This window comes from Centruroides vittatus, unplaced genomic scaffold, assembly GCF_030686945.1.
Source record: "Centruroides vittatus isolate TY-2023 unplaced genomic scaffold, ASM3068694v2 contig_1213, whole genome shotgun sequence".
NCBI lineage: Eukaryota > Metazoa > Arthropoda > Arachnida > Scorpiones > Buthidae > Centruroides > Centruroides vittatus.
In genome coordinates, this window is record NW_027120776.1 from 361,105 (window position 1) to 376,299 (window position 15,195).

Sequence of the window (15,195 nt, forward strand, 5' to 3'; positions counted from 1 at the left end):
TATGCATAAGTCTATTTAACCTGTTATCAACCATGAGGTTTAGTAAAATATCATCTGTAAGATTTGTGTTACAGAAACAACCAAAGCAGGTAACACGTAACTTGAACTAGATGTTATTCTAAATCGTATTACGAGGACTTAACGTTTAATTGTATTATAGTTTGCCATTCGAAAGAATTCTACGGGATATTTTCCGCCCGTTACGGATGTTATGTTGCCGGCAAACACGTTTAAAGGTAAAGTTGCCTTTATTACTGGAGGCGGCACGGGACTGGGCAAGGGCATGACTACGTTACTCTCGACTTTGGGCGCCCAAACTGCAATAGTTAGCAGGTAATGTGCAAAGATTGTTTCTACGGTCAAATTTTAAGTTAATGTAATTAACTGGGGAATTTGGGCATTTGGAAAGAATGGTTCCGGAGAGAAATGTGTCTCAAGTGTATAGAGAAAGACCACGAAAAAGATGGGATGAGGATGTAGAAGATGATTTGAGAAGGATGGGTGTGAGCTGCTGGAGAAGGAAGGCTCAAAATAGAGGGGAATGGGTGAAAATCCTGGATGAGGCCAAGGTCCTGCAAGGACTATGAGGGCCAGAGAAGAAGAAGAAGAAGAAGTAATTAACTGGTTCTCATTTTATTGAAAATTAATTCACCATTTTTATTTTGTGCTTCGAAAAAGTATAATAAGTTACGTTTTCATAATACCGTATAAGTAAATTGTCATGTAGTTTTTATTATTATATAGCTTATATTTCATTTTGGGACTATCCGTGATGTGCACTGTTTTCGAGACACTTTTGATACCTTCCTTTTGATATGTACAATAATGTATTTTGGCAAACTCCCTCCTCTTCAATTACATGTACAATAGTTTGTAGGCTTCTGACATTGAAAAATGACTATAAAGTTCTGCAGATATTTTCTAACTGATAGTTTATTCACATGGCTAGTTAGTAAGCTTGTAAGAACAAATTTGTATGTCTCTAAAACAACTAATAAAAATCTACATAGATAATACTTTGTGTCCTTTCCGCTTCATTGTGTACAATAATGTGCTTTTTTGTGACCCCCTACCCATTAATTATATATATCAATAGGATTTATTTACTCAACTTAAAATAAAGTATACAAACTTAAAAATATAAATAAATTGGCCAGGCCCACAGGCTATTAACCTATGGCCAGGCCCATAGACTTTTAGATATTTTGGGCCTCCTCTGGTACTTCAATCTTTCACCCTACTACAACTAACAGTCTGATCCTGGTACATACATTAGGTACTATATCACAGTAAGGCTACATAGCCCTATCTTTTTATATTTTTGTAAAACAGTTTTTTTTTTCTTCTTTACATCTTCCCAGACCATAGGCTTCCATTTCCTTGGCCCTAGGACTGTGCCTGAGGTAAAATGGCCTTGCTCTTGAATCAACAACTGAAGTATATTTTGCATAACTTAATGTTTCATATAACATACAACATAAAAACAATTGTTTTCACGTGAAAATTACATCTATTATTACGCATATACATGGTAATGATAATTTATAGTTTGTTTTGTAAATTAAAATTATTTTTAATATTTCCATAGTCTGTCAGTTGTTATACATGTAAACAAATGTAAAATATAAAAATTAAATATCATTTTCAATTATACACGGAGGTTATTTTTTCAACCTCCACTGACCCAGAATAAAAAAACAAGAATGAAGAACAAAACCACTTTATTTGTATTGATAGAAGGTAGTTATAATGTTCACCTATTTTTCCACATAATTGCCTTCTCGATTCAGGCAGACGTCATACTGTGACACCAGCTTTTGTATACCCATGTCGAAGAATGTTGCCACCAGGCCATTCGGCCAACCATTAACACTGTCGGTCAGTGGTATACAGTGTGGACCTTGAAATTTGAGGAAACTCCTCGCTGAGATCACGAATTGCAACTGATGCCTTTCTCGCACTAATTGATCCACTTTGTCCACCAAATCATCGGTATCACTCACTTCCTCCCTTGACCGCCCTCATCGTGAACATTGTTTGAATTTCTTGCACCATCCACGCACACGTTCGTAGCTCGTGAGGTTCTCACCATACACATTACACATTCTTCGATGAATTTCACCACCATTCAGCTCTTCGACCTGTAGAAATTGAATTGTTGCTCATACTTCGGGGTTGGCTGGAGACTGGATTGGCGGCATCATGTTTACGCATTTACTGCAGAGTAGCAAATGTCTAAAATAGCTTGGCACAATGCTAAGTGGTGAGGGAAGTTACTACTCATTAGGTGTGTACTTTGTCCCTGTTTTACATGCTTCCAATTTTTTTTTATGCATTAGTGGAGGTTGGAAAACAATAACCCTTGTGTATATATATATATGTATATATATTATAATATAGCAATATTTTTAAGTATTAACATGAACTACTTTTTTGTTCAAAAAGAATGGTTCTTGCAGAAATTATCAAATACTTATGCATATAATAAAGTATTCTTCTATTGCCATGACAGTTTTGACTTCAGATCTAAGGTAATCATGAACCTTACACATTTTTTATAAATAATCGGCCAAAACATCACTTTCCATTATTTATATATGCTGCTTGACTCCTTACCAAAGAATACAATCCATCAATTTGATCATTTTCTGATTCATTTATTAGTTTTAAAAGAAAAAGGGATCAGACGAGTTCGTGGGGATAAATAGCGGCACGCGGTCCGGTTTTCAGTAAACATACGCCTCAGCGCTGGCAAAATAGAAACGAGTATTTACTACAAACCGGACCACGTGCCGCTATTTAGTTTTAAAAGTAAAAGAAAATTATATAAATCATATAATTGCCTAGTAATTACCTTTTATCAATGCCAGAATATTATTTTATTTTTAATTTTAGCTTGGAAATTATGCTTTAGGGCTGACTATTTTTCTAGTATAGTTTATAATACACTTGTAAAATATGAAATATTATTATACCAAAAATTATACCAAACATTTTAAGACATACGGTGGACCTTCGTTATAATGCTGCTCACTATACTGCGCGCTCGGTTATAGCGCGGGCGATAAGCTCAGACACGTTTATGCGGGTCCGTGCAGCGTTAGTAAGTAGCACATTTTATTGTTACTGCGTATTGAGTAATTGTGTATGTATTGAGTTTCTGCATATATTTTGAATAGTGTTTAATTATTGTATGCATGATGAGTAAAAGAAAAGCTTGACATTATTGCTAAAGTAAAGAGGTGAACCGCGTTACACCGCACTGCTTGGTATAACGCGATTCACCTTATAACAAGGGTGTTGTTTCCCGCCCGACACGCGCATTATATCGGGGGTCCACTGTATTTTATAATCATCGGTGAATTAAATTGTTTTATATTCTAAAGAATATAAAATTCTGTTTATCAGAAAATATATATGAATACATATTCAGGGTGGCAAGAGCTGCAAAATAAGGGTCGGCTCCATTTTGACCTTATTTGAGCTATTTTATCCAATCCCAATTTGTGAGAGAACAAATTACGAAGTAACTTTTATGTAATTCTTTTAATCTCAAAATTTGGATTTTCCATAATCTGCAAGTATTAAATAGCTCAGTAGTAAAGTCTAAATGCATTATAAACCTTTCATTTAAGCAAAATTATAGCTTAATTATTTAGGTGTTTGGTGGTGTTTCTATAAACATATCAGGCTTTGCGATGGGTGTTATACTTACGTAAGTTGCAGTTATTTCTGATTATTTTTTAAACTCTCATATTATATATATATTTGATCAAGACAAAATTAGTTTTATATCTTCATAAGCATTTTATTACTATGGTTGAACCCTGATTATCTAAGCCTTGATTAACTGAGATTCTGCATTATTCGAGGCAAACCTATAAGCGAAAACACTTTTCTTATATTGTAATATGTAAGACAAAGTTCATAATGGTAGCGTGTATTCCAAAATGATTTCTTTCTGTTATATTTTATCATATAACTTCAATACAAGACAAATTGTTCATATAAACATAACTACAACAATACATATTTTTATTCTATTTTCAGTTATCTTGGGTTGCACACTTCACATTATCTCAGATAATCAGGGTTCTCCAGTTTTTTTTCTATCCACTCTATTGTCATTAATGTCCTTTATTTTTGCCAATTGCAGATTTAACTAGACTTGCAATGAGGAAATTTTTCTAAGTTTCCTCATAGCACAAAAATACACCTAATTGCCTGCCATTTGAGTTGTCAGTCAGTTAATTTTATTAGAATACGGCTGAATAAATCATACTTTGTATTGTTTTTGTTTTATAACTGGCTTTTTACTGCCAGAAACTATATTTTTAAATAGAATTTACATTTGTGAAAAAAGTAATTAATTTTTTTAAAGGAAACTGGATATTTTGCAGAAGACGGCGGAAGAAATCACAAATTTGACGAAACAAAAGGTAATTTAAATTTAAGCTATTTCTGTAACTGCATAAAATTGCTTAAAAAGCTTTAGGTGATTCCCATTTCTGCAGACGTACGTGATCCCGAAGCCATAAAATCGGCCGTAGATCGGTGCGAGTCAGAACTGGGACTTCCGGATATCGTCATCAATAACGCCGCGGGGAATTTTATTTCTCCTACGGAAAGGCTTTCGCCAAATGCGTGGAGAACTATAATAGATATCGTCTTAAATGGTACTGCTTATGTCACATTAGATATTGGGAAACGCCTTATAAAAGCAAAGAAAGGTATGTATGTATATATGTAAAAATTGTAATACAAAATGAAAAGATACAAATGCTAGTGATATACTATAGATCTAGCTTATTCATAGCTACATATTATATATTTTTCAGTATTGTTATGTATCTCAATTTGGATAAATACTTAACATGATTTAAAATTAAAAGCAGTCTTGTTTAGCTATAGCATTTTCTATTTTGTGATTATTAGATGATGTTTCACATACAAATTATTGAACTATTAACCCCACAGCAGGGGTAAATAAGCAACAAATGAAAGGGACTAACATATCTGAATCAGCTCATAAAAATTTGAGCCAACCTGGATTCAAGCTTGATTCACTGAGGCAGTAAAAGACAACCACTTGGCAAGTTGTTCAAACTATTTTGCTTGTATCTCAGTGTTTGTCTTTGGTATTGTACATTTTTTTCCTCTGTTTTCTATCTTCGGCAATTCATTCGTGGAAAGAAAACCGAAGTCATTCATTTATCTCCATTTCTTATCATTATTACGCTTTACGGGTACTCTCTACTTGGATAATTAATTAGAATTATCTTAAAAAAGGAAGAAACGTTTTTGATTATTATTAATTGAACAGGAAATAAACCAACATCTTTATGAATTCTTCAATCTCGATAAGCCTTAAAAAGGAAAAAAAAAGTATGATAAATATAAAAGAAAAATTTGTCTTCTCTCCTTATCTTACTGTTCTTCAATGAAAGTTTTTCTATCATCATACATTAAAAGTACAAAAGATATAACTGCATTGAGAAATTACAAAACATTTATTATTAAATCTAGAAAGATAAAGTGTTTTATGACGTGTTATTGTTTCATAATACGTAGTATCTTGAAACAAAGAGGTTTATAAGTTGACGATAAAAATGAGTAAAATTTTAATGATAGAAAATCTTTTTTTCATCAAGTTATACTAATTTCATTTTATGTAAATTAATATAGACCCTTTAAAAGATGTAATAAAGTACATCCTGTTGTCTTTTGACAACCAATTTTGAGTTAGTCACATAGTGTAGGAGATTGGCAATATACTGGACATGTTTAATATACAGTAGAGTCCCGTACAATGCGCAAATAAAGCAAGCAACAACCCTCAAATTTTGTCAGTCAGAGATATACGTTTTTTTCAACTTATAGGCCAAGGTTTAAACTTCCATAAATCGTGTGATAATGCAGGTTTCGATAACGCGATTTCATATAATGCATAACGAATCCCCCGCATTGTACGGAACTCTACTGTATCCGTGTGGTCAGTAGATGGCACACATTTGATTAGTTCCTCATTTATCTCAGTCAACAATTAGATTTCAAAAGTGTGTGAGAGAATTCAACAAGAAAAATAAAGGGAAACAACTGAAGGATGACCTCATGAGCAGCTAGTGTATGTCAACTTTCTGACCCGAGAGTGTTTCAACTCACTCTTTCTCGGCATCGGAAGTGATACCTTTCCCGCAACTTTTTGACACCTCTAAAGTATTTTGCTGCTTTAATATAACAAGGAACGGCCAATTCCAGTCAATCGTCACCTGTTCCCCAAACTGTTCGGATTAGTTTTTAGAGAATAAAAATATTCTTACTAGACTATACAATAAATGAGTCCTTTTTCGATCCGTCCCTTCACACGCTTTTGTAGAGGAATTAACAAGTCTACAGCGGAACCGTCCTTTTATTTGAGGCTAACTGTCCGCCGACAAATGTAAAAACAGTTAAAAATCCTCTAGCGGTGGCTTACATAATCTTTAAAAATTAATTTAATTACATTAGAAAATAGCCGAGACGATTTCATATTTAGAGAATAAAAATATTCTTACTAGACTATACAATAAATGAGTCCTTTTTCGATCCGTCCCTTGATATGAAATCGTCTCGGCTATTTCTAATGTAATTAAATTAATTTTTAAAGATTATGTAAGCCACCGCTAGAGGACTTTTAACTTTTTTACATTTGATTTTTGTGAAACCGTGTTGTATTATTCTTCGAAGTATCAAACACAAATTCGTGTTAATAACAACCACTTGGCTTGGTGGAAATAAAGGTGGAAAAAAGCCAAGTGGTTGTTATTAACACGAATTTGTGTTTGATACTTCGTTTTTTACATTTGTCGGTGGACAGTTAGCCTCAAATAAAAGGACGGTTCCGCTGTAGACTTGTTAATTCCTCTACAAAAGCGTGTGAAGGGACGGATTGAAAAAGGACTCATTTATTGTATAGTCTAGTAAGAATATTTTTATTCTCTAAATATGAAATCGTCTCAGCTATTTCTAATGTAATGTTCGGATTAGTGTTTGTATGCCTTCTTATCCAGCCGCTGGGACTTACAATTGCATACTTCGTCTACATTAATGCTTAAGGACAATCCAATGCAATATACATCATTCAACTTCAAAGATCTGCATACCAAGAACTGTCCTGCTGTTCTCATTGTGGAATATTATTTGTTAGAGTTTACAAACTTCTGGTACCTTAAGAATTCTCTCTCTTTGCAATGATAGCATACATAACTGCAAGTATTATGTCTTACTTAACTATGTGATGTATTGTATAAATGTTTGTGTAGTAACTTGAGTTGAGTGACTCCTTCCAACCGAATCTCGTCATCTCCAACTTCATCCTCTTATCCCTAGTCTCGCAAACAAGACTGCATTACTGCCATCCACAAAATGCTCAAAAATCCATGTAGTAGCCGTAACCTACTCGGTGTCGGAATAAAACACCTAAATAGTGGTGTCTGAACATGCACACATCATTGCAGAAAAATCACAAGTGACAATTGTGGTACTTTTGTGTTGTATTATTTATCAATTTCTTTTACAAAATATTATATTTCCTTAGTCTGAGGTGTATATTTTTATTGAAAGTTTGATAAACATTATATCATTTTATATCAGTTAAAAACCTGAATTTTACTTTGTTGCCATTTGGCAACATCATACGTTCAGTGAGATATTTGCTCTCAGAATAGATGATAGTGGCGGCAATGTTACTTTTATAACATACTATTGATATATTTCATGTTTTTCATTAAAAATATATATATTTTTAGAATGGGAAACAAATATTTAAGCCAAAAAGAATTAGAATTTTGGGAAAACTTCAATGGATTAGAAAGTGAAGATGATGAAGTGTCCGATATCGAGGATCAAAAAAATTCAAAATGATGGTAAAGAAAATGATCTCGAACTACAAGAAAAATAAAGCACAGATCGTTTGAATGCACTATATTTGCAAAAATTTTCTACTAGAAAGGAGCAAAAACAAAATAAGGAAAAAGTTTCTAGGCCTCAATAGAAACTTCTAAAGACTTGATTTCCATATAAATACTGACTTGCCCATTGAGATATTACAAGAGGACACTCCTTGTAAGATTTTTTTCATCACAGATGAATGTATAATAGGTATTGTTGAAGAAACTGATCTTTAATCCATTCATCAGAAAGCCCAAAAATGTTTGCAAAAGTGGACATAAGACGATATATTGGCATTTCATTATACAGTAGAGCATCGATTATCCGACTGCGTTCTAGTCGGTCGGTTAAATTCAAATGTCCGCTAGTGATGCAGTGCTACAATATTTGGCTATGTCTTGGCTACTTTAATATTATTTTTGTTAAATTTTTGCATGTTTTAGCTGGCAGCACTGGCTCGACCATGAAAGGGAGGCTAGTATTTAAACCAGGTCTAATACACTATACTAATAATGTATTTTTTCACACTTTTCGGTTATCCGACCATCCCCAGTCCCCAATTAAGTCGGATAATCAATGCTGTACTGTATATATCATTAGTACAAATGCCTACTCATTCATGTTGGACTGAAGAGTTAGTATTTTTTATTTTGGCAAATTCCATGTAAATTAATAAATTTGAAAAAAATACATTTAAATGATAATACTAAACAAATACCACATAATAAATCAGGACATGACAGCCTCCATAAAATAAAGCTTTTTATTAATCGTCTAAACTTGGTAGTGTTTCCTTAGAACGGCATCTCTATAGACGAGCAAATATGTTCGGCAAAGATTAGATCTCACGCAAATTAATATGTACCTTTGAAACCACATAAATATGGGGCTTTAAGTTTTTGTTTTGACAGGCATATCTGGCTTTGCCTACAAATTTGATATATAGTGTGCCAGAACTTGGTGTAAGTTGAAATCTAGTATTGTGTTTAGCTAGTATCGTGCCTCTCCATCAAAATTATCGATTGTATCACGACAATTATTATATTTCATTGCCATTAATGGTTCATTTAGCAAAGAAGGCATTTATTCCTTTGGTACCATTAGAAGAAATAATAATTTCCTAATTGTAAACAACAATGGAAAAAGATATGTACTCGCAGCTCGTGCCACGTTTAACTACAATAGACTGTGTTGATATATCTTCACCGATATGGAAGAATAACAAATATGTAACCTTGATATCATTCTTTGCAGGAACATATCCAGTGGGATAAGTAAAATGTTTTGATAGAAAGAAAGTATTTCAGTAGATTGTCCATTTATCATACAAAGAATACAATTGCCATATGGGTGGCATTGGTTTGTAGACAACCTGATTGGAACATAAAATAAAATTGAGAAAATGGTGTATTAGACTTCTTTTATAATATGCTCAACCTGGTAATAGTAAATTCTTGATTGTTATGCAAAAGTGTCCAACAGCATAAAGGAAAACAAGCTAATGAAATATTAGACGTTAATCGTCGACTTATGTACTGGTGTAATCAAATAATTCACCCCAACAATCTTTGAAAAAACCAGTAAAAGTTAATTGAAAACAAACGTTTTTGACCGTTAACTCGGTCTTCCTCAGGTTCTAACTATTGAGATTCATTACAAGTTCAAAACTCTTTCAGAACGTATTCAAACTTTCGAATAGAACAGTTGCGCGTTCGTGTTGCCATGGTATCATACGTGCTGTTGACATATGTAATATGTGTGGCGCAATAACACAATGTAATTACATTGCATATATAAATGAAGGGATAGGGATGTACAGTACATTAAATAGAGCTGTGAAATATTAGACCAAGCTAAATTTCATATGGAGATTGCAAATAGTTTGCAAGGTGGAAAGTGTGACTACTAAATGTTTCTCTATTGAACAGTAGAGAATAGAGAATATCCTCCTTTTTCTTCTCTCAAAGGCCCAGCTCAATATGTGCCTCCTTGGGATATTAGAAGTAATCACATTGGTCATATATGTTGTAAATATCCAAACTAAGGTGAAGTTATTGTTGAAACAAAATCCAATTGTTTCAAAAATTTTCATATTGATTATCTTATGTTTTACCTCCAATACACAATGTAGCCATTTGGCAACAAACTTTTTTTTGCTTTGTGTTGGAAGTAGGTGGTCCATTAATATTTCAGCTCAAATATTTACGCATAAAAAAGTTTCTCCTGTATGTTTATCAATAGTTTAAATCAATAATAAAATTTATTGATTTTCAAACAAAGTTTACAAAGTTCCAATATTTTAATGCAAGTAGATATTATTACATTAAAAAAGAAAGAAATAATCTGGCATTTATTGCATTTACAAGATTTCTTCTGTAACAAAAATAATTTGAATAATTTTTAATGTAATATAAAGAAAAAAGTAATAAAATTTGACATTTGATAATGCAATTTTAACTTAAATTCAATTATAGATAAAATTCCGAGATCAATTATTGTTTCTGGATCGTGTTACGTCGCGTGTACTGTTTCGTGTAACTCATTGCGTACTTGTATATGGTAAACATTGTTACATCTTTTGAATAATTGCACCAGCAAATAATTTTGTATTTTGATTAAAATGTGTGCAACATTAATGCAACAATAATTTCAATGAAAAACTACTATTTTTATCTTATCTTCGTTCTATACTAATAACATTATCTTTAGAGATTGTATAGACAGGAAATGACATAATAAAGTACATCTAAAATAACAATCGTCATCCAGTCTGAGTTATTAAATTGTCAAAAAGCTGAAAATTGCTTAGGAATTGTGTGAAAAAAGTTCTAATTATATCAAAGAAACATAATAAATGGAGTAAATTTGTAATTTCAACCTTAAATATAATTTGTAATTAACATTAACTTTGTTTCTGCATACGAAGCTGTTTTGTAGGTCGAGCCGAGCGAAAGGATTATTTTCTTTTGTAGTTAATGATTTTCTCACTGGAAGTGTTAAAATATATTTGCCACTGCAGACTTATTATCTTATATACTTGTAGGTGGGGTCTTTCTTGCTGTTAGTGCAACGTACACCGCCGGCGGATCCGCATTCGTCGTACCGAGCTGTGCGGCAAAAAGTGGCGTGGAAGCCATTACTAAGTAATATTACTTTTTCGAACAAACTTTTATTTTGTTACGACAAATGTATATTTAATATACATCCAATACAGATCTCTTGCCGTGGAATGGAGTAAATATGGAATGCGATTCAATTGCATCTCACCGGGACCAATCAAAACAGAGGTTAATTTTTTTTTTTCTTATAATTTTTATATAACGTCTAGATTTATTAAACTTTTAATTTTTATATTAGGGTGCCTTTAGTCGTCTCGATCCATCTGGAACGAGACAAAACGAACTAATAAAAAAATTACCTATTGGGCGAACGGGGGACGTAAAAGAAATGGCAAATCTTGCTGCATATCTTGTTAGCGATTACTCAAATTGGTTGACTGGAGAGGTAAGGAGTAAATTAATAAATTTTAAATATGATTATGATAACTTATTTAATTTACAAATTTTCAAAACAAAAGAATGACATAATGCGTCGGTGGGTGTAGAAAATTTCTAATTATTGTCTAATTTCTCAGCGTTTAGGAAAATGCAATTTTTCTCGAGTTACTACTAAACAGTTGTGTTAAGGTGTCCCACTGGCTTCAAACGTAGTAGAGAACTCCCAAATTGTTAGTGTACCGAATAGCTATCTATTAATATATTGTTTCTGGCAATCAGACTGCTTTGAAAGTACATAAATCTTGGGAGCGATTTGTCATGAACTGGCTGCACTCAAAAGCTTCTCTTGGGTGCCAGGGTATAAGGGAATAGCTAACAAGTGATTATTTACTGGCTCAGAGAGCTTCATACCCCTTTGTAGGGCCTGAACTAATTCTTGGTATTTCTTCTAATACTTTAGAATGATTGATATCTCTAAGCAGTGGAGGATAACTCATGGACTAAGGCAAAAAAAAAAATTTTCTTTGCCTAGCTTGCTTTGCGCAAACTATGGATTTTCTACATTTTGGCAAGAATCAGGTTACACTTTGGTCATTTTAGTAAATGTTTGTGCTGACCGAGCTTTCATCTCAGCCTTCTGCCACTTTTCAGTTCGGCTGAGGAGACTTCTGTGCATCTCATTTGTGACCTTCACTTGGATAGACTTGTTCATCTAAGTGAAGGTCACAAAGGTGTCATAACTTGTTCTTCCTTTTTGAGCACTGTTGATGTTTCCCAAAAATTAGCAGATTTCCGAAGTAATTTCTCATAGGATGCACAAAGTTTATTTTGGCTTCATTCCTTTACTTGTACGATCTACAAATTAATATAAATTCCTTCAATGAGACCACTTGATACTTTAAAGCAACTTATTACAATTGGAATACTTTGCATAAATTCAATTTAATTCATTTCTCTCTTATTCTTATTCTGCATTCATAAATTATTTTGTACATTGTTTCTGATTCAAATATTAACAGAGAAGAAAGGTAATTGTTATATAGGAAAGTACTGAATGTATTTTTTTTTCTTCTTATCCATGAAAGAATTTCAGAAGCTGATTTTATGTTCCAAATGTAAATATTAACAGTGCACTTTTACTTGGATAAAAATAATTAGTACTCAGAATTCTATAGAGAAATTTTATTACAGTTCATTAGAAATACTCAAATATATGGGATAATGTGTTTATTGTAAAAAAAACCAAAAAAAAAAAAAGTGATAAAATCAATACCTCTTTAGACTAGTACAAAGAAGTTTCAAAAACAATCAATAAAAATAAGTACTTTTATACAATATTTTTAGCATAAGACCAACAAATTTTATATATTCATAATTCTGTGAATTATAGGTTATCAGAATAGATGGCGGCGAATATCCTGCAAGAGCCGGTTCGTTCAACGAGCTCGTAAACGTAACCAAAGACGAATGGGACGATATCGAAAGTAGAATTCGTCGTTTAAAAGACGCTAAATGAATTTTGACCGACTACCACAATAATTATAAATATATAAATTTATTAAATTTGTAATAGCGAAGTAAAATATATGACTTCGGTTAGACATTACGAAAACAAAATTTACGTACAATAAGCATTGAAAACAGACACCTGAAAGAAATCTGAATATATTAAAAATATTACATAACTCGGAGAGTATACTTAAAGTACAATAATTAAGTAAAAAGATTTTGTGTATAATAGATTTTCGTATGAATGTGCATATACATCACAGAGACGAACATCATAAAGCAAACTGCATAGATAACCTTTGCTTGTTAAGGAAGGACGTCTGACTACATACAATCAGAAAGATCAAAAATCCAACCAATTTTTTTTTTCCTCTGTTTTCTTTAATATTAAAGATGGTTACCAAAAAACACCAAATTACAGGACTAATCCAAAAACTTCTCTTATCATTTTCTCAAAAATATAATTTTGCTATCGGTCTCCAGTTCTATTTACTTTCTAGACCTTTATATAAAAAGGAACAGATCACTTGAAATATCACTCATTCACAAAACCAAGCAATTTGATAAGATTCAAATCGAAGATATTCTTTCAAATTGCCACTTACGGGTTCAACACGTAACAGAATGTTGATTGATTGGATTTTCAACAATGTGAACTTCTTGCTTGTTGCCATTTGTGGCTGTGTCTTCCTCCTCCAATGAATTCTGTCGGGACTGAGTCAATTTGCGAGTGGTCAGACTCGGAACTGTAATAAACCGTAAATCGGTCGTTGTAGAGTTACTTAAATACGTCGAAAAATCAAATATATGTTATAAAGCGACAAAATTATTACAGCACGCAAAACAATACTTATGTTAGGAAGCGGTTAGTTGTATCGTTATTTGATAAATTACCTTCTCCACACGACGATGCAGACGATGACTTACGGCGAAACTGGTTGAGTGCTTGTAAAAGAAATTTCGGATTATGGTTTTTAGTAGTTGACAAAATAAAAAAATGCATTACAGAAAGTAAGGAACTATAACTTAAAAGAAAATACAAGACAATACATTCAAACTGCCATGAAAGATTTTTTTTAATTGCAGTAGCAGCAAAATAAATGTAAAAATAGAGAAAAAATAAAAAAAGCATACAGCAGTGCTCGAAAAACAAAACATAACACACTGCATGCAAATAGAACAAAAGATAAAAACATTCAAGAACATTAAAAAAATCGTTACTCTTCAAAACTGACCTAGAAATCAAATTTTCATTTTAATTCATAAAGATATAGCAATAATTTCGGGGGGAAAAAAAAGGTAATAATAAATAAAACTGAGGCATCTATCACTACCGAAGCATCGTGGAACTATAAAAAATCAATTTCCAGCACAAAGCAAAATTATTTATGTGCTGCATTATGTAATTATTTAAAATTACTGACCCTCTCTTCCTAATCCATCAATCAGATGTTTCACTGGAATTAATATTTGGGTCTTATTATTTCAAAGAAACAGATGCCTATTTCAAATTCTCATTAACGATGATAGACCAATATAATTTGGTAATTTTGTATAGATTTCCACATTATAAACTAACTGCAGAAATCACTAAAATTGAGAGAAACATACCGTAACCGAGTCCCTGAAGGAAGAGACGAAGCGCCTCGCTAACCTTTCCGGGTTGTTCTTCGAGAACCATTCCGCAATCCGAAAGCTGTGTATCATTTTTCGGAATTAGTAAACGTATAAATGCAATTTATGGAAAAGAAAAAAAAAAGCTTTTGAGAAAATAAAGAACCTTCATCCATGTCGAATTTGATGGGTCCAGTCGGCTATTCATGGTGACAGTATCTTCTAAATGAGGTGAGAGTGCTCCGGCTAACAGCAAGATGTGACAACTGAAAGGATGGTATAATAATAAAATTTTATATCTAGTTAAAAAAAAATACAAACAAACGAAAACACACCTGAAGTTTTTTGCAGTTTTCTTCTTGCTAAAGTCCATCTCTCGAATAATTCCAAGATCACCTCTCCTTAAAACGGAGAAAACGTGCGTTATACGACACCAATAACAGACGAAATCTCGCTTAAAAAACTTACAAAACAAAAAACTTACTTGACGAAAGTGTCTATAAACATTGCCAAATTCTTAGCATTTATTGATTTATTGAAATACTGTCGATAAACTTGAATGAGATCATGATTTCTTTCTTCTGTGACCTATTTTTATAGGTGTTGGTAAGTAAAAAATATCACACGTCAATAAATCTAATCAACG

General features: G+C 32.6%; 2 protein-coding genes across 4 annotated transcripts in view; one reads left to right on the forward strand and one right to left on the reverse strand.

The window, feature by feature from the left end:
* On the forward strand, window positions 1–13,946 carry LOC136985936 (2,4-dienoyl-CoA reductase [(3E)-enoyl-CoA-producing], mitochondrial-like). Its single transcript, XM_067283345.1, has 8 exons — window positions 1–89; window positions 161–333; window positions 4,382–4,439; window positions 4,496–4,730; window positions 10,973–11,072; window positions 11,144–11,216; window positions 11,287–11,433; window positions 12,817–13,946. The coding sequence occupies exons 1-8, from the start codon at window positions 33–35 to the stop codon at window positions 12,940–12,942; spliced, it is 969 nt and encodes a 322-aa protein (XP_067139446.1). The 5' UTR covers window positions 1–32; the 3' UTR covers window positions 12,943–13,946.
* Window positions 13,076–15,195, reverse strand: part of LOC136985912 (protein NDRG3-like) — a 15,147-nt gene continuing 13,027 nt past the window's right edge. The window contains exons 8-14 of one of the 3 annotated variants that reach the window (XM_067283324.1): window positions 15,034–15,137; window positions 14,885–14,950; window positions 14,716–14,815; window positions 14,547–14,631; window positions 13,830–13,880; window positions 13,541–13,681; window positions 13,076–13,437 (exon numbers count right to left, since the gene is read on the reverse strand). In XM_067283324.1, the coding sequence (XP_067139425.1) occupies window positions 13,545–13,681; window positions 13,830–13,880; window positions 14,547–14,631; window positions 14,716–14,815; window positions 14,885–14,950; window positions 15,034–15,137 (543 nt within the window). In that variant the 3' untranslated portion in view covers window positions 13,076–13,437; window positions 13,541–13,544. Of the gene's footprint in view, window positions 13,682–13,829; window positions 13,881–14,546; window positions 14,632–14,715; window positions 14,816–14,884; window positions 14,951–15,033; window positions 15,138–15,195 lie in introns of all 3 variants that reach the window. The other 2 variants (XM_067283318.1, XM_067283333.1) reach the window with 2 other exon arrangements.